At 40.4% G+C, this 27,243-nt stretch overlaps 1 protein-coding gene across 1 annotated transcript in view; it reads right to left on the bottom strand.

Annotated features, from left to right (window-relative positions):
* LOC141791944 (copine-9-like) overlaps positions 1 to 27,243 on the bottom strand; it is a 235,738-nt gene that overhangs the window by 127,698 nt on the left and 80,797 nt on the right. The window contains exons 5-6 of the mRNA XM_074672664.1: positions 8,691 to 8,730; positions 4,814 to 4,893 (exon numbers count right to left, since the gene is read on the bottom strand). Coding sequence (XP_074528765.1) covers positions 4,814 to 4,893; positions 8,691 to 8,730 — 120 coding nt within the window. The remainder of the gene's footprint in view (positions 1 to 4,813; positions 4,894 to 8,690; positions 8,731 to 27,243) is intronic.

A 27,243-nucleotide genomic window follows, 5' to 3' on the forward strand; every position in this document is an offset into this window, starting at 1 on the left:
AACAGAGAAACCTGGGCTCATCATTCGCACATGAAGATTTGGATTAGCTGAGACTGTCATGGTTGGTTAACTGGACTTGATGTCCGTCCAGAAACACACCACAAGAAAACTCCTCTAATGACTCCACTGGCCTCCTTCACACCTGTGAAAGTCAGACCCCAGATTCTTTTTAACCAAGACTCCCAGCATTCTTTTAACAATCTACTACCAGTATTAACGTGGCTGTAATTAATCACGTTCTAAATTATTTGAACATTTATATTTTCTGTCAAGGTCAAAAAAAAAGGTATGTCTAGTGATGTCTCACTTAACTATATTTGGACTGTCCAAAGGCTACTTGTATAAAGCTAAAGCTCTGCAGAAACTCAAACATCTATAAACAGCAACATCTTTGAAGGAATGTCCTAACCATGGTGTCAAAATGTGTGCCATGAACATCCGGAAATAAAAAAAAAAATCAGACAACAAAAGACTAAATTAAAGTTATGAAATGAGACAGAAAAGAAAAAAACTGGTACAAAACAATAGTTCACAATGCAGGGTTAGAAGTATTTGGGGCTAAAAATGTTATCTGTAGGTAGGGATGGGTATGGAATCAGGTTCTTTTATAGGTACCTACCAAATTCTTCGAAAGTACTGGGTACCGATCCACAAAAAATCAAAGATACTACGAATAGGTACTTGAATGCATCCTTGTGACTGTGAGGGAGTGAAAGAGTAGGCGATTTTCCAAGCTGGACATGAACACAGCATTGCAAGTTTATATATTAAAGAACGCATATGCAAAATTGAAAATAAATACATATTATTACTATACAAATTGATATTTTTTACCACATAAAACATTAATAGAGGTAGACCGATATATCGGCCGGCCGATATATCGGGCCGATATTTGGACATTTGTCTCTATCGGCCATCGGCCGTATTTTCTTTTAAAAAGCCGATTTTTGATCCCTTGTATAAAATGATGCAATTTTTGATCAGGCACAAAAAAGATGAGCACCTCAAACTTGTGGAACCACTTGGATACATTACATACTTTTGTTCAAATTATATTAATAAATTTAAATTTCTTTTTTGACATTTTAAGAAGAGTGTGAATGTTTACTACATTGTGTGTTTACTCAGACAAAATATTTCATTGTTTTGAAAGCTGAATAAATGTTCAGAGGACTGGACACGACTTGTTGTAATAGATTTCTTTTAGTTGCTCAGAAATTGCTGCGTTTCACAAAAATGTGATAAATATATATTTATTTAACAATCGGCCTGAATATCAAATTGGAAAAATCGGCTATGCATATTGGCATCGGCTGCCCAAATTTGGAAAGCATCGGCATCGGCCCCCAAAAAACCCATATCGGTCGACCTCTACACATTAACACAAAAAAGTACAGAAAATTGGTTGTATTGAGTACCGATACCAATTGCCAGGTACCAGGCATCAGCACCTTATCATTTCAAATGTGAAAGGTACCCATCCCTATCTGTAGGTCAAAATAATCTGAATGAGGAAAAAAGAAAAATCGCAATAAGATCCAAATCCCAACCTGCCATGAAAAAATTTTGACATGCTTTCTCCATATCCCCCCCTTATGTAGAAATTTTTTCTTTGTCAGAAGCAGAGTTTGCTGATGTTTACCAAGCGCGTAAGACAATAGAAAACTGACCACTGATCATCTGGTATCAAGAGACACCTGAGGGACAGGTGAGGTTTGATTTAATCAGTCTGTAATATTGGTATAAGGATGTTTGAGCACACTTAGTGACAGTTTTTTTATGGAAATAGTTCATAAACAGGACATCTATATGTTACCTTCACGGTTATGTTAGTATAGCTGCTGGCTCCTGGTCATTCTCACAAAATCAAATGTTGTACTCATAAAAAAGTTGAAACACCCTTGCACTGGAGCATCAAACTCTACTCTAGATTTGGATTGCAAAACAATAACAATTTGTAATTTATTTTTTAATCATCATTTGTGTCACTACCTCTGTTTCAAGCAAGTTAATAAAAACACAAAGCGTTATCCCTTTCTTTGTGTTTAATTCCTGCAACTGAAAATCTGAGATTCTGGCTTATTGTACCTGATCTCTGGGACACATTTTCATGCTTCAAACACACACACACACTCACACACACACTTACACACACACACACACACACAAACACACACACACGTGGCTGCTTCGCCTATCAACATGACGGCCTAATTATAGATGGAACACGCTAAAGCCCTGCAGGCTCTCAGCACACATAACCAACATAAACAAGAGGCTTGAGGAAATGGTCCCCTCATCTGGCTCCACACTGTCAGCCTCAGGGAAACTCTCCACTCACTCCTGACTCGCTCCACGGGGAGGTCCCACTTTATCAAACCTGCTGTCAGGAGCTGAGGTGATGATGACGCATCAATCAAAGACAGACAGGTGACACACAGTATGTCATTAGAATTGAATCACATTTACCTGCAATCCCTCAGCAGCCTTTTATTTTTTTATATATAAAAAAACACACACACACACAATATCCCGAGTGGCAGAGTCATTTTCAGACATTAACATCTCCATAAAGGGCCGCACTGTGTGCACCTGTTTGTAGGTTACATTTACACCTGGGAGTCTCTTCTTCCCACTATAACCACATCTGGCCCGTTCTGGCCAATGAGGAAGGCTGTACAAGGGTAAGAGCCTCACTGAAGGACATGTTAATGACATGTGAAGGAGCTTCAGGCTGCTGGCATCCTCACTGCAGAACCTCCTCCCCTCCTGATGAGGAGAGGAGGGGATGGGGTCAGGGTACAGGAGCAATAAACTCTACATAACCTGCAAGCACTGCCATAAATGTCTATAATGGCTTTCAAAATGAATCACAATTTAACGTTTCACTAACAGTCTGATAGGTCGAGATGAGCCAATGGGCTCACTGGAGAAATGTGAAGATACTAAAGAGGGTCTCGAGCACACACAGAATAAAGAGCTCTTTCTTCCTCATCAGTATGGCACAGATCACCTGAATATGCAGATGATTTCCTGATTTACTTGGAGGATACACAGTCTGCTTCCCTAAATGAGGACCTGTTCACCCTGAGGTGATCATCAGGTCCCTGCCCTGTTGGCCCCTGAGAGAGATACGTTTAGGGTTAAAGTTAAGGGTTAATGATTAACCTTTTTATCGTTCTTTTTGCTCATATTGAAGTAAGAAACTGCCAAACTGATTTGAATTGGTGTGGCTAATGTTGGCAGAGCTAGCACCACCAGTCTTTTTTAATGTCTGCATGCTTGTGCTGGTTACACATTGATCTGGTTGAATGGTTGCATACCACTTCAACCAGACAGCCCTCAAACTGCTGTATCCTCATTTTCTACCTGAGATCAAATTACCTCCAGATGCCGCCTGTCATCTGTGCTTGTTTGCATCCAGGTAGTAGAAGCTTATGGCATGACAGTAACAGCCATCAGCAAGTTAGTCACAGGAGTACCACTAACATAGGCAGAACATCACAACATACAATTGATGACCATACACACAAATTCTTACACACTCATTATATCTTCTAAAAATGCAGACTTGAGTTGGCAAATAAAGGTATTGTTTCCTCCTCTGATTTTGATAAAGAGAAGCTGATGCCGGTTGCATTTTGGCAAGAGGCAGGTACACCAGACACCAGTCCATCACAGGACTAACACATAGAGACAACCACTCACACATACACACGTACACCTACAGGAAATTTGGAGTGACCGATACACAACAAGCATGTGTTTGTACTGTGGTAGGAGGCCTGGACCTGGACCTGGACCTGAACCAGGAGCCTTCTTGCTGTGAGGAAACAGAGATAACCACTATAACACTGTAGCTTTTCACTCAGGAGTTAGTCAAATATAAGTCAAAACAATCTCCCAACATCAGCTGATGGGTCCTTGGAGCCCTTCGAACCATAGTTTGGCGAGGCAGCTTGTAAACACACCATGAACATAGGCTGTTTGTCATGAGTCATTTCCTGCTCTCCCTTCACAATTTCTCTTTATCCACTGCCCTCTGTAAATAAATGAAATAAGCCCCAAAATAAAAAGTAAAAGGAAATGAACATCATCTGTCCGCCTCCTCTCTTCTGACTTGACTTTACATCTTGATTTGCTTTAAATTACTTGAAAACTGAGACTTCTGAGAGATTGTTTTTGTGTTATTTTGGTGTGAACACAGCTAGACCCCAAATGACTTTAAGGGCCTTCTTAAAATCTGATTGGTCACTGAATTCTCCATGATGATTGGCAATTGCTTTGTAAGAGATGGGACTACAGTGACAATCAGTTATTTTGGCTGTAATGTCACAGGCTGCTGTTGTTTTTCTTTTTGCACTTAAAGGCTGAAATATTCATACCTTCTTATCAAACAGGTTTTTTGTTTGTTTTTTCTTTTTTGAGTCCTGAAAGAAATTAGATATAGATTTCAATGTTCCTTTTAAAAATGTTAAATCATACTGACAATAACATCTTTTAGGGACTTAAATGTCAAAATAGGTTTGATAAAGGGAGAAATAAGGTCAAAATGAATACTTCTCAGTTGTGTGAAAGTGCAAACATAACTCAGATCACTCATACAACAGTCAAAAAGTCTGGCTCCACATCTGTTGTTGAGACCTTATCCATTAACCTTTACCTTCATGTTTCCATAAATCCCTACCCACCAAAAAAACTTCAGAACCAAACATCATTATAGAAACAAACTCTTGTGTTTAAATGACTCAAAGGCACTAATGAACCTGTTGGTTCTGCTCCTCTGATTTCTGTCACAGCTTGTACTTACGACAGCGTCCTCTCCAGCTTGCTGCCAGTTGAGCCGATTATCTCGCCCAGTGTACAGAACATCTGACCCAGGAAGTCCTTCACACAGGAGAGAGGAGAGCACACAGATTAGACTGCAGAGAAAACACATCAAAACACTGCAACAGATACTTTAAACTGTGCTCTCCATCAGCCAGTCACTCTTTCATTTCTCACTGACTCGCTCTTTGAAGTCAAGATCATCCATATACAACATACAGTCCAACTCAACATCTCTCTGTTTTTTTTTTGTTTTTTTTGTATTTATCATTGACATGGCTGCACAGATTCAATATCTTGTGTTCAGATTTTGTTCGGGGAGAAATAAAGGACTTCATGTACACATCAATTAACTGGTTGTTTTTGTTCTCAATCAATGAAAAAAACACTTGTGCACCTACTTTTGCCTGTCTCCCTCCTGAATTGGTGACTCACTCACATCTCCGAGAATTCATTTCAATCTGTCTGGTGATCACTTCTCTGACAAATTGTCTACTAAGGAAAAAAAACAGACCTTCAACCCACTTCTTTGTATGATACAGTGTATATATGGAGATGCATGTCAGTAGGGATTGGTACCTCTCACATTTAAAACGATCCGGTACTGATACCCAGTACCTGGCAATCTGTATCAGTACTAAACGGTTCCAATTTTTGGTACTTTTTTATGTTTATGTGGTTAAAAATATAAATTTGTTTAATTATATATATATATATATATATATATATATATATATATATATATATATATATATATATATATATATATATATATATATATATATATATATATATATATATAGAGAGAGAGAGAGAGAGAGAGAGAGAGAGAGAGAGAGAGAGAGAGAGAGAGAGAGAGAGAGAGAGAGAGAGAGAGATAGATAGATAGATAGATAGATAGATAGATAGATAGATAGATATATATTTATAGATATCTTTTCAACTTGACATACTGATTCTTCAATACATAACCTTGCAATGCTGTGTTCATGTCCAGCATGGAAAATCCCCTTCTCTTCCACTCCCCCTCACAGTCACAAGGATGCATTTTGGTATCTTAACATGGTACCTTTGGATTTTATGTGTATCAGTACTCGATACTTTTGACAGAATTTGGTCGGTACCTATAAAAGTACCTAAGTTGGTACCCATCCCTACCTGTCAGTGGACTGTATTAAAATTATCTGTTACCACTGAATAACAAAAATATCCATTTCATCAACTTTCTACCTAATGTAAAAACATGTTTTAGGAAAACTGAAAGAGGGTTGGAATCTGAAGCCAGGACATGTCAGCACTCATACCTTGCTGATCAAGCCTGTTTTAGTTTTTAGTTTGTAAAGTCAGTAAAAGAGCAAAAAAGTTTGCATCAAAATTATCTTTTCCCCTCACTCACCTTGAATTTAGGACGTCATTTCTTTAAGGTTTCTTTGAGAGACTCTCTGTTTGTGTTGCTTTTGGTGCCCCCATCTGTTGCAAAGTTGCAAATCTTTGCTGACTTTATCCCTTACCTGAGTTGAATCTGATTTTTGACATAAAAGCCTCGTTTCCACCAAGCAGTCCGGTTTGGTTAGATGGGTTAAGCCTGATCCTGTTTGCGTTTCCAGAGCCAACCGTGCCCCCTCGTGGTAGGTCCCATGTAAGAGGGATGTTGATAGCCACATAAGTTAAGAAAAAGCCTGACGCCATAGCAGCGGGATACAGTGTACACCGCGAGTAAATCCAACCAAGAAGAAAAACGCAAAAAAGTAAACAAAGAGCAACTGTGCGGGGCATCCAGCAATTTTTCTTCTGTGGGTTTTCTATGTGGCTCTTTGTTGTAAATTGAAATCAAGCTTTGTTTCAGAGAAGACTGTGTACCGCCAGGAGAAATGCAGCTGCTGTCGCACGGTAATCAGCCATGGTCTGCAGTGCTGTAGCTCCACCTTCCGGGATCCAATCAGTTTAGTTTGGCACCCCAGTGGAAGGGTCCCAAATTTGGTGGTCTGTCCCAGGATTAGTCAGTGGAAACACCACAAAATCTGTGCCATTCTGAGATTAACCAAACTGAACTACTTGGTGGAAACTGGGCTAAGGGATCACCTTGTTGCCTCTTTAGCAGTGAAACATGTCACTCACTGCCAGATTCTGCAATGTGAAATGCTATAAACGTCTGTTTCATTTTTTCAGTGTGCCGTCAAGTGTCTCGCTGACACCAACTCCCTTGTGATAACTACAGACGCCCAAAAGTAGAAATTGTTTTTCTTATCATTGATGGTCTTACTGCCTTTGTGGGAACAACTGTCTACTCAAAACACCAAAATGCCATAGCTGCCGTCGAGCAGGTGGCCCAGTTTTGGAATCCAACTTGTAGCCTTTTTCTGGCTGTCACTCCCCACTCTTCCTGTTTCCTGCTCCATCCACTGTCCTGTACTCTCTAATCAAAGGCAGAAAAATCCACCCCCAAATAAAAACTTAAAAACACTGAAATGAACCAAGACCCTGGAAAAGACTGGATTCAGCTGAGGGATTTTGAGTTTACAGATGTAGTCTCTGAGATGAACGGTTCCACTCACAAACCAGCCCACATGGTTCACTACGAGTAGAGCAGTGTGAGAGCTTTCTTTGTTGTATCTGAATAAGTTCAGAAGTCAAAGGTCAGCAGTGTGATGTTTAACACATTCAAACATGTTGTCAGCCTACCTTCTGCTCATCCAGGTGGGTAGGCAGGAAGGAAAGGAAAACACAAGTTAGAGGAGAAGCTGGAACGACAAAATGAAAACAGCTCTAGATGATGTCAAAAATGTCTTCCTGCTTAAATGCAAAGCTCTCCTCTTTATCAAAACGGAAACACTTGATGTGAAATGGTGCCGAGTGCTTTAATCATGAATTATAACCTTAATGCTTGCTGTATCAAAGTTTAATATGAAGTTATCCCGTGTTCTAATTTATACACTCCTCACCGTCAAACTCTGACAAAGGCTTCATTTGAGATTCAATTCATTAATTCAAGGTCGACTCAATTAACCGAAGTCCAGAGTTCACTGTGAAGAGTCGTGACAGCTGACACATGCAGCAGAAATTATTCTGCGGAGTCAAAAGTATAACTGAATACATTAATAAATAGTTTGTTTAATAAACAGTGGAATATAAAACGATGGACCTGAGAAAGACAGAGGAGAATTTTCCATGAGCCTCAGTCAGTTTATCAGGGGAAAAGTTGAACATTTTCAACTTCAACCCCTAGGAGACTGGAGTGTAATGACCTCATCATTGTAGCAAGTCTCATGGACGGACCATTTTGAGCAATTCACAGGCAGATTCAGGGATTTCTACAACATATGAATGTGTGGCAGTTTGGAAATCTGCCCACATGAAGTATAGACCTCCAGCATGTTTAGAATACGGGGCAGCACAATACCCTCTCTGTAAATCATTTTGCATAGGCTAAGGCCATGTCCACATGTAGCAGGGTATTTGGGAAACTGCATATATTTTTATATGTTGACGCCTGTCCACACAAAACTGCAGCTTTATGTCACTAAAAACAATGTTTTCTGAAAACTCCGGCCAAAGTGAAGATTTTGGAAACTCAGGTTTCATGGTTTCTCGTGGATGCCTGTAAACGTCACAGCTGAATGATGGGGGCTCATTCTAATTGGCTGGCATGGGCTTGGAAACTACTACCCATAATGGGTTTGGCATGCTTGGAGCCACACTCACTGGCAGAATTACAAACTGCATGTGGACGAAAGTATTTTATAAAATGAACAAGGGGGGGGAACTTGTTTTTGAAAATACCCGGCTACGTGTGGACATGGCCTGAGTCAGCAAAACTTCCTTTAGACAACAAAGACAGAATCAGCAAAGAAGCTGCTTACATGTTTTGAGAGGTTGGAGCTCCTGGTGTCCACGTTGTACCTGCAATAAAAAAAAAAGAAGGAGAAAAAAGCACAGAGCACATTAGACACCTCTTTGAAAAAACTAAAAATACACATGATTGTATCACAGCTTTGCATGGTACAGCAGAGGGATCATTTTTTAAGAAGGACCGGCGTAACAAAGTACATTTCACAATGGTCAGCTCTCCTGGGGGGGAAAACCTTGTATTCTTAATAAACGTAATTTATGGATGAGTCTTGAGGGAAAGCACATTAATGTATGGATTTGGAGCAGCTCTGGAATGAACTCCAGGATCGCTGTAGACCCAAGTCACTTTAACAGGCTGCTCCTTCTCTTTCAGATACCAACTCCCTGAGGTAATCCTCTGAGAGCCACCACCAGGGGCCTCTTTGAAAAGAATTCAGTTCATGTTTGACAAAGGACATCCACTCGTGTGTGTGGAATAACATTACACAGACACCGTGTTTTCTTCAGCTCCTCGTCTCTCTGGATGTTCCTCCCTCTTCCCTCTCTTCCTGCACTTCTTGTTTTCTGTCATCCTTTCTCTAAACTCCACAGAGGGGATGAAAGACGACACATGTATCTGCAGAAACCACCTGCAATCTTTTCACCTCTTCTTTGACCCCTTTTTCCAGCACACTCACAGAGCCACATCTTTAACCTGACAATCATCGGCATGCTCTTTGCCGCTGCAGCTCCAAAGCCATTGAAGGATGGAGACTGAAAATACACAGAGAAGTTGTAAAAAGAATTTTTTATGGACCCAGAGGAGAGGCAGCGCTGTATTGTACAGTGTGAGTTACTCTAGCTTTATCAGAGATATGCACTGTACATCTCAGTAGTGTTTTGTTCCCCAAAGAGCAGGCAGGCGAGTGACAGAGACTCGGTGTTAGCGTGTCGGCGTTGCTGAAGCCCCGCGGACCTGCTGCTCCTCCGCAGGAGAGACAGCAAAGCTAAGGTGATAAAATGTGGCTCCCAGACAAAAAATAAAAATGATAATAAAAACCAGCAGCACAGGGTGTACTATGTGCTGAACATATGAAAGAGTTGGCACAAACTTTGGCTCACTGTGAATGATTTTGCACACACTCCTCAGCAATATTTGCATTTCAAAGTGAAGTGATTGTGAGGGGGAGTAGTTTGTTTGTGTCCCAAACTCCTCTTTCCGCTCATTTCATACATAAAAAAATCCTCGACTTCATAATATTTGTTTCCCCCTTTCCTCTATTTTTTAGTACCTAGTCATCTTAAAATTGCAAAAAATATTTATTCACTAATTTGCATCAGAAAAGTATTTTTTGAAGGAAAGCATTGCTCCTTGAGGGCTTAGCTTTATCCAACCTAACAGGAAGAGGCTTGTTAGAAAGTGTTCATTCTGATGGTCTGAAGTGCTCAACATCATTTTCATCCACTGTTACAAGCACTGAACTTTTCATGTTGATTCAAAGGAAGAAAAAAAAAGCACGCTGGGAGCATCACTGTTATCAAAAGCAGAAGCGTGCAGCTCAAAGCTCTGCTCTGCTGTGCTTGGCAGCCTGCTTCGTCGCATTAACCGGTGACAACAGATGAAAATAGCAACTCTTTTTAATCGTAGGAATCAAAAAGATCACACACTTATCACATCTGAGATCTGTGAAGCTGTCAGCGTGGTGGCTTTGCAGAAATGAGCTGACTCATTTAGTGACACCTCTTCTGTTCTTTTTTGTCAAGTTGGAAATGAAATTCTTGATATCTCTGACTTGAAATTTCAACAAATGTAGGCGGCTGACAATAACAGAGTATTTTGCACTTTTCACTGCTTCCTCTGAATTATAGATGGGACACAGTTGTGTATTCAGAGTCAAGAAGCCTGTGTTTTTGTGCTCTAAATTAGGGATTCTCAAACGTTTCAGCCCCTGAAAAAGCAATACTGGAGACCACCGACCCCCTGCTGAGGGAACACACCAACAGACCAATCAAACCAGACAAAAACAAACAGAATTGAAAGCTTGGGATACTTGATTTGGCTGATTAGATTACACATATTGCTAATCTTGCAGATGCAACCATGAGCACTACATGCTACTGTGTTCATGTGTCACTCCACAATGCTCCTCCAATTGAGGGCAGTGTCATCTGAGAGTCAAATTGCTGATACATGTGCATATATGATACAGCAACAAAGAAGAAGGAAGAACGGAGAAAAGACGCCAGAAAACATTAAACAAACAGCTGATTTAGGGCATTTCCAGAAGTGCTGTGAATACAGGGGGTAGGACCCTCCTCCAGTGTTGCCGACGCCTCAGTAAAGAAAGTCACAATTGGCTGACCCAGAAGTCACCAAAGTCATTAAATTACATAACCGCCTGATTTGCATAATAATCCATTTGCATGTAATTGTTGTGGATGCTGTAGGAGAGACGTTGTAGGCACTGTACGGTCGTTAAAGAGACAAAAAGAGTGTAAAAAAAACAACATACATGTGTTTATGACTATAAATAAACTTCTTCTTTTATGTCACAATACCAACCATCTTCCTCTAACCCGGCTTGGAACTAGCAAAAGCGACCGTAAGAAAACAAGCATTATGCTCAATTCATTTACATGGAGTTACCTGCTCTGGCTGTAGCTGTGAGCAAGGAGGACTTGTCTGTCTGTGAGTGTTTTGAAGAGGCCCCCTCAGCACATTGAGATCAACACAACCTTTCACACCAAGTCACCAAACTACAGAAAAGTCGCTACATTTGTCCCTAGTCAGTTTTTTTGTTTGTTTTGTTTTGTTTTGTTTTCAAGAAAAAAGCTTAAGGGGTCTGAAAAGTTTCTTGATAAAGCAACAAAGTTGCTAAGTTGACAATACTGCCCTGCTAAGGGCTTATGGTCCACTCCAGTATACGAGAGAGGGCTGAAAAGTTGGTACCCTGACTATGACGGAGTTATGCTATAATGATGAAACCTGGTATGCATAAAATTCAACATTTTCTGACACCTCTGACACCTTTGGCACGGTTTAGTGATTGAGGACTTTGAAAAGTAGAACCAGGGACAATTTGTGAATATGGATAAAATTTGGCACCATGGTGTTTTTAAATATCTGCAGAAAAAGGGGTTAACCCCCAAGGACATTCACGCCAACATGGTTGCTACATTAGAGGATGATGCTCCAGTTTTATCAACTGAAAAAAAGTGGGCAGCTAAATTCAAGAGGGGTAGGGAGAACCTTGAAGATGACCCAACCCAACCCAAGAAAATATTGACCATTTTGAAAGATAAACCGTGATGTAAGTGTCTCAAAATTTTGAATTTAATGCACTGATCGTGCACACAGTGGTGGTCTTGTGGACACAAAGAAATGTAGAAATTATTATCAGACATGCACCGATCAATCTGTACCGATTTCCTTAATCTTGGGAGATCAGTGATTGGTGATTGGTGAACGGCCCATCCTTACATATGAAACTGATCTTATATACCCCTGGGAAGGTCTGACAACCAGCCATTGTTGCTTTTTGCTCTGAGACCTAAAACTCGGGACACTTAATTGGTCGTTTAAGTTAAAGCGTAAAGATTTTATAGTTTCACAGGTATTGTTCAATTATTTTCAATAAAATAAGATTGGAACATTGAAGGTATATGCTGTCAGTTATATACAAATATAAAAATATACAAAATATAAATAAAAAACGGTGTCGGCCTAAATGGGTATCGACAGGTCAGGATGTTCAAAGATCAGTGATCGGTGATTGGCCAGAACAATTGTGATCAGTGCACCTCTGATAATTATGATGTTGGAAGGCCTTTTACAACCCTCTACCAGCATTTTTATGACTACCACTTTGGGATCCACTGCTCTGAACCATTAACCTCCAGCCCATATAATCTAATTTTGTCAAAGCTTTATTAGGATTTGGTCAAGAAAACATAATCCAGGTAGGGTCTAAAGGCTTTTTGAGGACCTTTTTTGGGGTGGGGAAAAGTTTTGTATTGTCAGTTTATAAGAAATGTTTCTTGGAGAAGGATTTCCACCATATACTGCATTTTCCTGTCCATGTTATCTTGTGCTGTCAGTGTTTTTTACAGTTTCCTTTCCTCACTTCCTCACCTCTGCACATGCCTTAAAGCCTCTTGATGGACAGGTGATGGTCATGCATGGTCAAGAAAGAGACTACAGCATTGCAGCGTGAAGGAACTGACAACTGTGTGACAAACTAACCTACACGTCCTGCATCAGGAAGAGGTGAGAGTGTGAGTTTTGATATGTTATGGATGGGAAAAAAACCCACACATACTTTTTTTTATTTTTTAGTCCTGCCATTCGGAAAAGGATAAAGTGATGGAGCTACTTTGGAGAATGAAAATAACCATAGTACCTACTAACAGCACTGTGATTGCCTGCTGCTTTCTGGATCTGGATTCGGCATACGCCAAGTGTTCGGTTAAAGGTCTTTGAAGAGGGAGTAAAGCAGGGGACTAATGGAAATAACTGAATTGAAAGGGAATATAAGAGAGGCTCAAGCTCTATACCACCAACCGAGGCACTGCAGCTCGTCCAGAGCACCAGTTGCAGTGCTCTTCATCTGAAGCACTCCATCCGCCCCACACGCTTTCATTAGATCTCCATCCACTGTGCATCACAGCTTATCTCCAATCCCTCCACTTCTCCATTTCAACAGAAATCACTCTAACCCCCCACACTCCCTTTGTCAAAGGCAGCTCGTTGCTGAGCTTGGGTGGGATAAAATGAAATTACCACACAGTAGGATAAGCCTGTGAGCGATGGCCAAATGAGATTTGAGAGTGGAAGAGCTAAAAAATCTAATGACCTTGATTTACATGGCAGGCGGCGGAGGAGCCAAGGGGCTTCTCATCAGAAATAAAAACTGTTTATGTTGTAAAACAGTGAAAGTCACCTTCACATCTCACTGTATTACTACCTTTGCTTCTTCGTTGTGTGTCTAACAGTTCCATCAATGTCAAACTACCTGAGTCTTTAGACACTTGAGCTGCACCAAATGGGATTCTGAGTTGGGGATTTAGGGTGAAGCCTTCTTCCAACCACAGACTCCTGCCTCTGTGGTTTATTAAAAAAACCTGGATTTCTTCCTCTTCACAGCTTCACGCTGAGAGATTTACTCATGCTTGTAGAACTCTGCAGTAAGAGCATTACACGGTAACTAAATACCAAGCAAGGTAATTAAAGCTGATTCATACAGTAATCGTGGAGGAGATGAGTGCAGTGGAGTCACACTTCTGTTATGTTAGTGTCAGCCAGTGGAAATCAGCGCTGTAATGACAGGTTACACTTTTAGCATCATTAGCTGGCACTGTGAAGAGTCTTCATGTTAAAAACCAGACGTTCTGTTCAGGACTACGTTTCCCATGAGCACTTTACATCATTGTTGTAAAGGCTCCGGGCAAAGTACTCAAGTTGTGGTGTGCTGAGTTGGAGATGATGTAGCATGTGTATCACATGAACAGTTAAGAGATTGGTAAGGCTACTATATCAGAAGACTCTTAGTTTGACTCAAGGAGCGGAGAGAGAGACTGAGACAAGTATGTTTTGATGATCATCATATATTATAAAGACACACATGACAAAAAAAACAACAATTGCACAATAAACACACAGTAGAAGCTCAACATCAGTTCATAAATGCAGTGCGTTCGATCACTGAATTCTTCCCTTGTAAAGTTCAGTCCTTTTTGTTCCCTCGGGGACGTGTTAGTGTGAGGCGTGAGTGCGTGAATTGAGGGTTCTAGGACAAAGGAGAATGAAAGAGAGAAAAAAGAATGAAATAAAGAAAGGCGGCTGCAAGAAGCCTCCTACCAGCCCGGCCAGAGCAGGAGGATGGATTGGGCAGAGCAGGATGAGCTGCCTGGGGTTTGTGACCGAACCGATCATGGATTCATCGCAGGCTCATAGAAGTCAATGGATTCATCATAGGCTCATAGAAGTCAATGGATTCATCATAGGCTCATAGAAGTCACTGGATTCATCATAGGCTCATAGAAGTCACTGGATTCATCATAGGCTCATAGCTCGCCATCAAACCTGGCCGGTTCCAGAGTTAAATCAATGCGATCGGTCCGTCGTCGGCGCTGGTAGTCGGCTTCCTGCAGCAATCGTCTCCAGAGAGGGCTCTATCCACGATCGATTGAACTGTGTATTTCCCTCCCGGCCTGCGCCGTTTTAATTTGCTACGCCCGGTCACCTGACCGCATGACATACAGCGTGACGTCATGACGCACCCGAGATTACGCTGAGAGGCAGCTGAAGGTTTAATTTTACCTGGGTTACAATGATCACTTCTTTGTTTTCACCATATAAAAAATGGACATAGTCTCTATGACATCACCAATTTGTTTCTGATGCAGAGTTTTGAAGCCCCTAGTCAACAGTGGAAACTGAACTCTTGGGGAACGCTTGTCTTGCTTGAGTTAGGATGAAGTAAAGAGGCAGGCCTTTAAACTCTGTACTGACAGCTAACAGGTGTCCACCTGTCAGTACAGCCATTTTTTTTTGGTGGGTAAAAACTTGTTAGTTTACTGACTTTATAGAATAAAATTAAATCCCTATGCTGATAGAAGAACAAGCCATTCAGACTAAAGCCATTTTTTTCTTATCAGACAGTAAAGATTGTCTTTTTCACTTTGTGTGAAATTGAGTTCGTGGGGTTTCTGCATCCAGCCTCATAAGCTGATGCTTGAAGACCAGGGCCCCTTTTCAAGAAACATCCTGAGGCTAAAAGTAGCTCTTATTGACGTCATTGTTAGAAAAATCTTAGAATTCCTTGGATTTTCAGGTTTCTCTCAGAATTTCCCTTTGGTAGGATAAAAGTTATACACAAAGTATCTTAGGCCTAAAGAGAGCTCCTAAGGTGGAAAACTGTTAAGAGGAGGGAGGAGGACTTAAAGGAGCCTAAGAGTGGACACCGATACTGGTATTGGACTTTTCCAATATGCTAAACCCAGTTTCCCACCTGAGACAGATGTCTGCACCCACCGTTAAAATCAAACACATTGAGTGGTAACAGTAAACAGATCAATAAGCAAATCAATATAATCGGAGTGTGAATTAAGTTCGTTCAAACGTTTTGAAGCTGTGTCATAATTAAAGCTATGGTCTAAGATTTCGAGGCTTGGTAATTATTAAAAACACTGTTTATGAGGCTGTTATGGTCCAATGGTCCAATCTAAGCTGGATAAAAAGCAAAAAGGAAGGAAAAAAAATCCATTCAGTACATCAGCTGCAAAACGGCAAAATAATTGACCAATCTGAACTGCTGTTTCCCTCATTTAAAGTTTGTGCGTGAGTCCATCCAATCCCCTGTCTCCCCTGCTCCACTGCCCACTACCCCTCTCACGTCAGCTAGCTGCTCATCTACCGAAGCATCATGTAGCCAGGGAAGACCGAAACCAGGAAGCTGTTACTGTTACCCTCCACAGGGAAAGGAAGAAAACAAAAAAGTTTTGAGGAAAAGGCTGAAGCAAGGAAGAATTATCAGTGATACAGGTGCCAACAGAGACTGAATATTGGAGAAATGTACGACTGGTGGAAAAAGCTGCAGAGGGATTTGGGACTGAAGACTGACGCTGAGACAGCTGAGTTTCTGTTGAACAGGTAATGACTTTGTTTACCACAGTGGGAGATGTCAGCTGAATAACTCTGGTTAGTCTGTGCCTGTACTGGCTGATGACTGAACACTGCTGGTCGGAACGGGTCAGCTCTGTCAATAGATTTTAGCATAAGTTAGCCACACATCTTTAGCTGAGTTGGTGAAGACACGCCGAGAAAGGTAAAGCCTCGCCCACAGTCGGCTCTGCTCTGACCAGAGTTACTATCTGTTATTTTGAAAGTCACTGAGTGTGAATCTTCGATTTCCATGCAGATCTTGCTAGACCTGCTCTCCAACAATCAATGTGTCATTGCTCCAGTGAAAAAAGGACGCTTGGTATCTGATTTGGACAATACTGTGACAAAGCAGAAATACATCTGGTGTAATTTGGCTGCAACACTTCCACATGGGCCTCATCAGTTCAGACTGAAGGTTGCTGCTTTGTTTTCACCCATCAAGCCAACCCCATTTAGGAAATTTTGATTGACTTTAGTCAGTTTTATGACTTTTTTGCTTTCAGGTGTTCTGAAGCAACCTCAAAGTTACACGAGACGAGACTAGAAACGAGGATGCTCAAAGTGGCTGTTTGATCGGAACATGTGGACTCAGACTTGGAGTTGAACTCAAGCATTCACTGTCGGGGCTTAGAGAAGGAGAGGAGTCTGAGTCGATAAAGACAGTTTCTTTTTTGTTCTGGTTATAATTTGTTAGAAGTTTGTTAATTTAATAGACACATGCAAGGATCCCACCACAGCTGAATCAATAAGTGTTTCGCAACCCAAGCTTGAACGCTGACAACTCGACTCAGACTCGACGCCTGATGAATCAACTACAATTTGTGTTTCTGCACCTCAGCGCTGTACAGAACGCTGTTTGATTTCCTTCCATTTAACTTTAGGTTTCATGCATGTGAGATCAAGGAAAATCAATTAAATCAAGACGTGTTTCTGAGAGGGGAAGGAAGGATGATTTAATGTAAATTTGCATCTCGCACAAAGCCTCTTGTTTTTCTCACAGTCTTGGCTTGAAAGAGGCAGAGTGCAGCGTATATTTAAAATCTAATTACACCTCCCTGCACGGCATGTTAAGTGAAGGTCTGATTCACTCCTTTGGGCTGCAGAGAGAAAATGTAGAACAGCTTTAATTACATTTTCTACTACTAGCAACGATTGCACACCTGTGCTCTCAGTCTGATGGAATTTACACGATTAGCACCCATGGCTAGGTTTTACTGTTTTTAGTTTTACTGATACAATCAGCGGTGTTGGTTTGCTCCTTCAGTGAACAGCTTGTTGGGCCTTTAGAGCTCACTTTAACACCGCTTTAATGTCCGAGCCAGCTCCACATCGCTCAGTTCAGATGACCACAACTGAAGTAATTCTCTACATGTTTTGCCGATTGTTTGACCCCAATCCCAAGGTTAATGATGAATAAGAGAGTGGTTGACTAACTCTCCTGAATGTGCACATCTTTGTCAATTCAATTAGAGTTTACAATGTTTTTAACCTTTTTAATTGGCTACTTCAGTGTTTAACCAAACAATTCAATCACCAATCTAACTTTTTTACAACAGTGAAAACACGGAGAAAGCTTCTTCAGAGTTTAAGCAAGGGATAATGTGGAGTTGACTGTGGTTTACAGGAAAAGAATCAAGACAGGGTGAAGCCAGACCCTGATGGTCCGCTTCACATCAGCGGTAATAGTATTCTATCAGAGGGTTGGGTTAGTATTTAACTTAGCAGTTTTGTTTTGATAAAGTCCAAACCTGTTCCTGTTTTTAATAACCAGGGCCCATATTCACAAAGCTTCTCAGAGTCCTCTCAGAGAGCTCCTAACTTAGCCAGAAAACTCCTAGCAAGGAGTCTTAGCTTAAAAGTGATTCAGGAAGTTTCTGAGAGCAGCTCTGAGCAAAGAAACTTTGATCTTAGTAGGGAGGTGTGGTTGTCCCCGTTACTAGGTATGACCATAGACTGTATAAAACATAGACGTAGTTTTACCGACGTCACCTGTCTGTTTCTGAAACGGAAAATGAAGCACATCGGCTATACCGACCATACTGGTAGTGGCAAGGGCTTTGCCTACAGCCATAGGGCGCTTGTCCGTCACGTCACCTTTAGCTGTGCCTCTTATTGGGGGAGCTTGCGATCTTAATATCCTCTGAACAGCCGAGTTAAAAAAAAAAATTCCCCCTCTTCCTGCTGGCACCAAAAGACCAAAGCCTTCTCAGAAAATAGATTCGCTGTTGGACCTTACTGCAGATATAATCCACAAGTGGTGACCAAGACAGAGCACTGTCCATGTACACTCCCGGATACTTAAAGGCTATGTCTGTTTGATGGGCTTGTTGTGAATAATGACTGGAGCAAATGTACAGTGCACATTACCAAAAACAACCTCCTCTGTCTTCTCAGGGTTTAATATGAGGACACAGCTGGGTTATGGCTTCCACACGAATGGGGCACACAGAAATGAGGTGCACAAAATCAGCAGAAGAGAACACGTGTGGCGCTCATACTTTTTAACACTGTGTGAGGCTTCTGTTGGCATCTGTTCCTAAACTGCAGGTCTGTATCGCAAACACACATCTCCCACAGAATTTAACTACAGAAAAAGTTGTTTACACTGTTTACAACAGTTCTTTTCATCAATCCCTCTTCTCTGCTGAGTGTGGCCTCATTTTCACATCAGGAACTGTTCATCCCACGGTTATCATGGGGATCTCTGTGTGATAAATCAGATATTTTGGACTGCATACAATATGTTTCTTAGTGTGGTTTAAAATGTAGCCTTTAGGAAACTGGGTTATGAACTGAGAGGAGAAAAAAAAAATCAGCATCCTGTCTTTTTAACATGTGAGTCTTTTACTCAGGAACTGCACTTTTGGTCATGTGTGGCTCCAAGCTGAGGGTCGACTAACACTGGATCTGCTCAGGTCAATGGTCAGGCAGGACACAGGTAATACATAGCCATCCTATTTGTACTGTGACTCATAAATTCAGTGCAGGGAAGATTGAACAGGACAAGAAGTTGTGACTGGAAATTACCTAAAAACACCCAGAGACTTTCAAAATAAAACAAGCCGTGTCAAAACCAGATAGTGTTTAGTTTGACCACAACATTTAACAGAAATAATGAGCAGATCCAGACCAGGAGTCAACAGGTTTGAGGTTTTACAGCCCAACATGAATGAAGAAAGACTTATCAATGTGGGGATCATGGGAACTCCTCGGTCTGTGACTCACAGCGTAGCAGCTAAACCTGACAGCCAAACAATACACAAAGACTAAAGACTTCTTGAAAGGAGACCTCACATGATGTATGTTTTTTGTTGACACCATCTATCCATTCAGTCCGTTCATCCTCTTTTCTCTATGGAAGTCATACATCACTTTGCTCCACATCTATCCAACGTGATCCACTGAGCTAAAAATAACCCGTGTGGAGAGGTTTCACTTTAATAATTGATTCCCTCGACTGGATGCTCACTTTTATTGGAATACCCTCCCGTGACCCCATATCAGGAAGACCACAGCTCCCTCCTGGGACTGAGTATAGCCATATCTGGGCCACACTGGAAACGAGCTGAATGCCTTTTTACACTGGGTTTTCAGGAGAGTGACAGTTTGTGGAGTTACAGTCATGAAAACATGGTGCAGACAGAAAGGAAATGAAGAGTTTAAGACTGTTAATGACCCAGAACAGTTAGGTGTTGTATTATTACACGTGTGGTGTTGAGTAAACACACGGAGCTGTCACTGTGGACGATTATTAGACAAATGATTCAACACAGACTGGAAGCATGTGGCTCCCTGTCTCCTCTGTTTCTGAGCTTGTATTGGATCTTTCAGCCGCTCTTTTTGTGAAACACTTTTTGTTCAGTGGAGTCATTATGATGATTCATTGTGGGTATTTAACCTATGAGCTGAGCTATGTTTAAACCTTTCCAAAGGTTGACAAAAACAGGCTTCAGCAAACTTTGTTTCATTTATGGTTCAAAATACTTGACATTTTATGAAGTGGTTTTGAGAAACGAATATAAATTCCCTGAAAAAGCCACATTTAGGTTGAACTTGTTTGCATTAATTTATCATTTATGGTGAGTCGCTGATCCTCTTAAAACAAGATGGGGATATGCTGTTTGGTCGAGGACCTTGTTGAACTCCATCAGTGATTTAAAAGCAGTGTTTACCTTAAATCACCACAGAAAAAAAGCACGGCCTGGGAAAAAAAAAGACTTCTTTAGATACTTATAGGTCCAGCATCACTTCAAGCAAAACTTAAAGGGCAACTCCGTTTTTTTGACACCTGGACCTTATTTATAGGTGTGTGCATGCTCATATACTCACTCAGACAAACATCGTGCAGCTCAGAGTCCTTCAGAAGTTATTTAGATCCAACCGATTTTAGCCGCACTTAGCGGGGGCCACAGCAAGGGAGCTTCAGCGCGGGACATAATCTCTGCAAAATCGCTCATTTCCGCTATATTTTTTCATCCATCGCCAGTGTTATCACAAACACACTCCTCATCTGTTGCCAGAGGCGAACACTGTCCACAAGCGCACCACCAGTTCGCATTGAGTCGTGGACGTGCTCCTGTTTGTTGTTCAGCTCTTCGTCTCTCTCCCTCTGCATCCTTCTTTAATGGAGCTCCTCGTCTGTGTACTCAGGCTCAAACCAGTGAGGACAACCGTCAAACTCGAAGTCGTAGTCTGAAGACGGTACACGAGCAGACTTTATAATAACACTATTGATGGTTGAAAAAATATAGCTGAAATTAGTGATTTTGCAGAGATTACGTTCCGCGCTGAAGCTCCCTTGCCGTGGCCCCCGCTAAGTGCGGCTAAAATCGGTTGGATCTAAATAACTTTTGAAGGACTCTGAGCTGCACAATGTTTGTCTGAGTGAGTATACGAGCATGCACACACCTATAAATAAGGTCCAGGTGTCAAAAAATCGGAGTTGCCCTTTAAGTGAAATCTTTGATACAGAAGAAAATGACATTGTTAAAATGCTTAAAATGTAGATCAAGGAATACACTGTACATTCACTATCAGGGCTGGGATGATGTGCTTTTTTCCTGAGTTGATTCATTTATGATTTTCGAGGTGCTGATTTAATATGAATTGCAATTCTTCAATATTTCAGATTGTTGCAATTTTTTTGTTTGCTTTTTTAACACCAGACCATGTGAAAGAGTTGAAAGATGATGATGATGATGACATCTATAGACTATCAGGAGCTATATCTTCCCCAAAAATGCACATCACATGTGAATCAGTTTTTAGGATTCATTCAGGGGATCTGGAATTAGGGGTGCATGATAACTATCGGACCAATAATCATCGGGTGGATAACAGATAATTATTACGTCATTCCGATAGGTCTGATGTTTTGGCGACTAGCCCCGATAACATTTGTATTTTTTTCAGCATGGCAGTGCCCACTCCCACTATAAGACCTGAGGGGCCTGGAGTGAATGATGCATTCAAGCACTGTCAGCATAAAAAAAAAACACTACCTGACTAGGAAAACTGAAGAGTTCCCCCTCATGTCGGACAAAGACTCGTTAGCTCAGTCATTTTGTGGTAGATACTGATTTGAATTGGCATCCACAGGATGTTTTCCATATATTGCATATAAGCAATAGAACTATAAACTCTAAAAGGCTAAAACAAGGACTGGCAAACGTAAGAACAGTGAATTTCCATCACACCCTGAATGCAGCACAACGTGCACACAGCACAGCATGTTTACGCTTTAAAACAGAAAACATGGAGTCGACTGTGTGGGACTTTTTCAAGTTATTGTGCATCTCTATCTTAAATCTCAATTGTTTTCTGGCCAGCTCATAAACAAAGACCACAATGAAGGATGTAAATTGAAAAAAAAAATTAACAAAAAATTACAATTCAAAAGCATTGATTTGACAATTCAGATACAATGATTTTTTCTCCCTCCCTTATCAAATATTACAGAAGAGAACTGGAGCAGTATATATGAAGCAGTAGAATTCTACTAGTTTTGCCACGTGGCCTGAGTCTGTAGGAATATGATCAGATTTTTTATGCAGAAACGTCGTCAGGGAAGTGGAGGTGGATGTTGGAGACCGAGTGGGATAAATAAAATCAACCACTTCCGCATTTTTTAAGGTTGCCAGTTCATCATGCCGTACTGGCGAGACATTCATTAGCATATTGATAACATATGTGGAGTGGACATTCCTTTTACATGTGGTGCTGTATGCATGGGTGATAACCCCTGTGAAAGGTGGAATAATAATGAAAAAAAAAAGTTGTTAAGAATACTTGTAGCAGCAAGCAAAAAAAATGCTGTCATGTGATAGTGGCTAAAGCCAGAGCCACCCACAACTGAATGGATAGACATGATAAATAAAATCTACAAAATGAAGAAATTATCATTTCCCATCAGAATTCAAAAAGACATATTTTTTTCAGATTTGGACCACATGGAGTGAGTACATAATACCGATAAAGTCAGACTTAAGCTGAATTTACAGAATGAAAAAATGAGAAAATACAAATTCTGTTGTAATTTAACCATATATCTGTGTTTGTTACTTTTTATTTAGTTATTTACTTTTATTATTTTGTTACTCTTGTATCTGTATATCACCACTTTGACCAATTAAATGGAAGGTTCCCCCTTGTTCAAATATTAAAATTAATCTTCAAATATAAAATATTTTTAAACTGAAAAAGTTCAGCTGTAAAGTGATTATCAAGAATATATATTTAAATATGTATTATTGTTTTTTTATATACATATAAATTTTACTTTTGCAACATGTATGCTGTGAGTCCACTTACTGCTAAATGAATGTAGTGACAGTCAAAGATTGTAATAGAAATGCTTTTCCCATTTTAAAAATAATTGAAAAATAAATTAAAAAAAAAAAAAAAGAGTTTACCACTAAATGCCAAATGCTCCCTGAAAATAGTGACTTGGATCTGAGGTAGTGGAGGATTCCTGATCTTTTGTCATTTCTCTTGTGATGTAAACTAAATTGAATGTTTTCTCTAACAGCGAAGATTCCTGCAATAACCCCAGCGAAACATGTCACCTTTGTGTGTGTGTGTGTGTGTGTGTGTGTGTGTGTGTGTGTGTGTGTGTGTGTGTGTGTGTGTGTGTTTATGTAAGTGTTAAGCACGTTTTAATAATTCAGCATTAATGATTAACTTGCTCAGAGATTAAGCCTCCTCACTAAGCGGGACAGCTGCTGTCCCAGGGGAGAGGGATTCAAACCATGAACTCGGACTCATGAATGTAAAATAATCATTTGATTCTCTTTTCTCTGAATAGCTTTGAATGCATTCTTTATTATTCACACCTCTGCATCTTTCACACTTGTCATTTTGTTACAGCAGAACCAGAAATGAATAAAAGCTTGATGATGATGAGCTGTTTGAGTCGTCGCAGTGAAAAGCTTTATCTGGAAGCTGAATAGACCTTTTTAATTTGATTTAGTCTTTTCCAAACTTCTGCTGCTGTCAGATAACACAGTCCAGGTTATTCACTCTTTTCCTTTTGAAGGGGCTCCAACTCTCTCAACTATTGTTGTCAGTTTGGAGCAGCTGTCTCCTTTTCTAACTTTCCCATCTCAAATCTATGACTGTCAGCAGTCGTGTTACTTGTTGGGCCTCTGTTTCAACTGAAGAAGACACAACAAGCTGCAGAGCTAAAGAAAGAGCTGTCAAAGCAACAAAATGAATTTCAGAGAGCAAGAAAAGAGGAAAATCAAAGAACAGGTCCAGACTTAGTGATGTCCATCTTCAAGACACACTGAGGGTTTCAAAGTGCCACCTCTAACAGAGCAAATGTTGTCCACCTGTCTGAGAAGAAACACTCTCAGGTGTTTGGCAGCATTCAGCAAGAAAAAACAAAAATGACTGTGAAATATTTCATGATGAGAAATACAGCTGTTCTGAGAGTCGACTTTTTTTTTTTTCTTCTATTCTTATGAAAAACCTGAAGTAGCCTGAAATACAGTTTGAAGAAAGCACACTGGGGATGTTCCCAGGGCCCTCAAAGCAACACACTGGGGGTATCTGAGCCTTCACTTTACGTCATGTGAAGTTTAGGCCCAATTGTAAAAAGGGGGAAAAAAGGCCCCTTGTCCCCTGCAAAATGGCTTGAGAAAAATATGAAGCTAGATGTGTTGCAAAATGATAGAGCTTGTAGAACATAATGCAGCCCCGGCGTCAGGGGGTCATTTAGTGGGGCATGCCCCCCCGCCCCTGCCTCCTTGCCCCCCTATTGGCTTTCACAGTAATTCTTTTTTTTTTTTTTCCTTCTGAACATTTTATTGGGATGAGTCGTATGGGCAGGAGAACCGTATTCCTGTGGAGACTGAGCTGGAGGAGCTAACAGCCAGTGAGCCGCCGCCGCCGCTAGCTGGCGGTAGCAGCAGAGCTGGAGCGGGAACAAGCCAATTATAGCCCCAATCTTAGTTGCAGCAAGCTCTCTTAAGCACAAAGCCATGGCCACAGTGACCCTCTGGATGATTTAGGTGAGGACAAGCCTGCTCAGATCATGTTGAAGAAGTTTCCCTCTCGCCTTTTCATAGATATTTATTTAAAGAGGGTGTGACATTATGATTGGTGTGGTTGCACAGGTGAATGTTAACTTCATTAAAAAATCCACTCAAAATGAAATTGAAATTAATTTAATGTGAAAAATAGAGGGGAAAAATATGAACCTGTAGAGTTAAAATTAAAACCCAAAGAACAAAATATATTATATATAACATTTGATCTATATCATTTACTGAAAAGAAATCTAGCAAGGATTTTTTTTTTACAGCTAATGGAAAAAAACACTTTCATATAATCCACATACAGTTAAAAAAAAAAAAGTGAATTAGTGGTTTATATGGGCTAATGAATTTTTAACTGGAAGTAACAAGGTTTACTTGTTTCTTTTGCATCACTCCACTTCTATCTTACAGTCTAACGTTAGTGTTGTTGTATTGTAGTTGTAAAGCCGACTCATTCCAGTAGATGGCAGTAATTTGCCCAAACCTGCCACCTGCTTAGATAAACAGCAATAGTACTGTGTATTGTGGGAAACAGTATGCGAGGTAGACTTGTCCGGTGTATATTGAGAAATTTTCCTGGATCAGTAGGACATCAGAGGATTTTTGGCATACTGCAGATTTAGCAGTTTTCACATACTGCCTACTACAGACTAAATTTTGGGGAAAATACTAGGCACTGTTAGTGTAGTCTGTGGTTTGGAAAACAGCCAATGATTTTGATTAGTAGCTTAGCTAATAACCCTGGCTTAGTCAATCTTTTTTATTATTACTTGGTTCTAATTTCGCATGTGTGTGGATTTTTTAATACAAGTTAACATTTTATTTTTTATCTTTTTTTTAATAAAAAAATGAAAAATTAAAAAAGTAAAAATAAAAAAACAAGTCAACATTTTAACTTACAAATTCACTTTTCTTTCCTTCAAGTTCTCACATCACTTTCTACAAACGCTCCTATTTTGCAACTTATCTACCACATATCTACCAATGACATGACTGGATGCTCAGGGGCCCTGAGGTAATTTAAGTCTGTGACCCCTGCTCTGGAGGATGATGTCTGTACTCAGATAAACATCAAACATTTGGTTCGATAGAAGCCTTCCCAGATCAACTTTCATTTGCATTTGATCAATAATTGAAGCGTTTTGGATCTGTAAAAGTCAACAACAGCAATTTCAATTTGATCAGCATTACATCTCACCTGCTGCTGAGTTATTGTAAACATTAGTTTGAAACCAAGAGGCAGCCTCTGGTCTTAAAGAATTAGTAATAAAACACACTCAACCACAGGTTTTAGTGTAATAGCTTAGGCCACATAAATGTTGTAAGGTTAAAGTCATGTCATTAATACTGCCTGTTCATACCAAGATAAAGGAAGCACAGCATGTGGTAGGACAGGTAGTACCTGTTTTTTGAGAAGAAACTGGACATTGTCCAGCGAAATCACTCCATCACACTGTTTACTGTGAACACAGTTTCAAATGTGCAGCTGCCTCGTTTGAACAATCCCATTAATCCAAACCAAAGCCTCTTTTTTATCGACTGAAAATTGGGATTTGTTTAATCAATGCAGCGGCCTGGTTGGTGCAGCTGATGTTCCCAGTTATTGATGGCGTGGTGATGGGCAGAGGATCAATAGGAGAGATGGGCTCTTAGGCCTCCTAATGTACCTGACCAGCTCCCTGCTGAGGCTTTCAATCCCCTCTATAGAAAGAATGAGGCTGCCAAAATAAAACGTACTCCTTTACATCAGTCTCGAGTGACTTCACATTAAGTCAGAGTTTGAAAAGGAAACACAACAACAGAGACGCTCTGCAGATCTGTAAACAAACAAAAACACTGTTCTCCTTTCCAAAATCCTCCGGGATGCTTTTTGGCCTTGACTGGCAGCAAGAACTCATTGTGCTCATTTCAAACTGGAAGTATTTCCTTCTTTTTTCTCCTCATAAGTTAGGCAGATCTGAGTCTTAAAGCTTTGAAGCACACTGAGGTGAATAATGAGCTCTGACAGCACGTTTAAGGGAAAAAAAAGTTACGACAAATATGGAGAAATATTGAAAAGCAGCAGGAGCTCTCTGTTCAAATGAATCACTGTTCATCTTCATTTCAGCTGTGGTTTCAAATATAGAAGTTTGCCTCCAGCCTATTGTCTTTTAGTCCAAACAGTAAAAACTGATAGAGATGCAGAGCTGCTGCAGGAGTTGGGGTTTAATTACCTTGCTGAGAGGCAGTGTGGTAATGACTGAGAAACACGCTGTGCTGATTTCTTCCCCTCACTGCTCCTTACACAAAACTATCTCAATCTGTCTTAAAAAGAAACACCATCAGATAGTTTAAACTAAACTGTGCCTGCGTGGGATCACTTATGTTAATTGCTGTGTATAGTCT

The sequence above is a fragment of the Halichoeres trimaculatus genome, unplaced genomic scaffold (genome assembly GCF_033239565.1).
Source record: "Halichoeres trimaculatus isolate MK-OKI-2021-1 unplaced genomic scaffold, fHalTri1.1 fHalTri1_scaffold_1, whole genome shotgun sequence".
Lineage (NCBI taxonomy): Eukaryota > Metazoa > Chordata > Actinopteri > Labriformes > Labridae > Halichoeres > Halichoeres trimaculatus.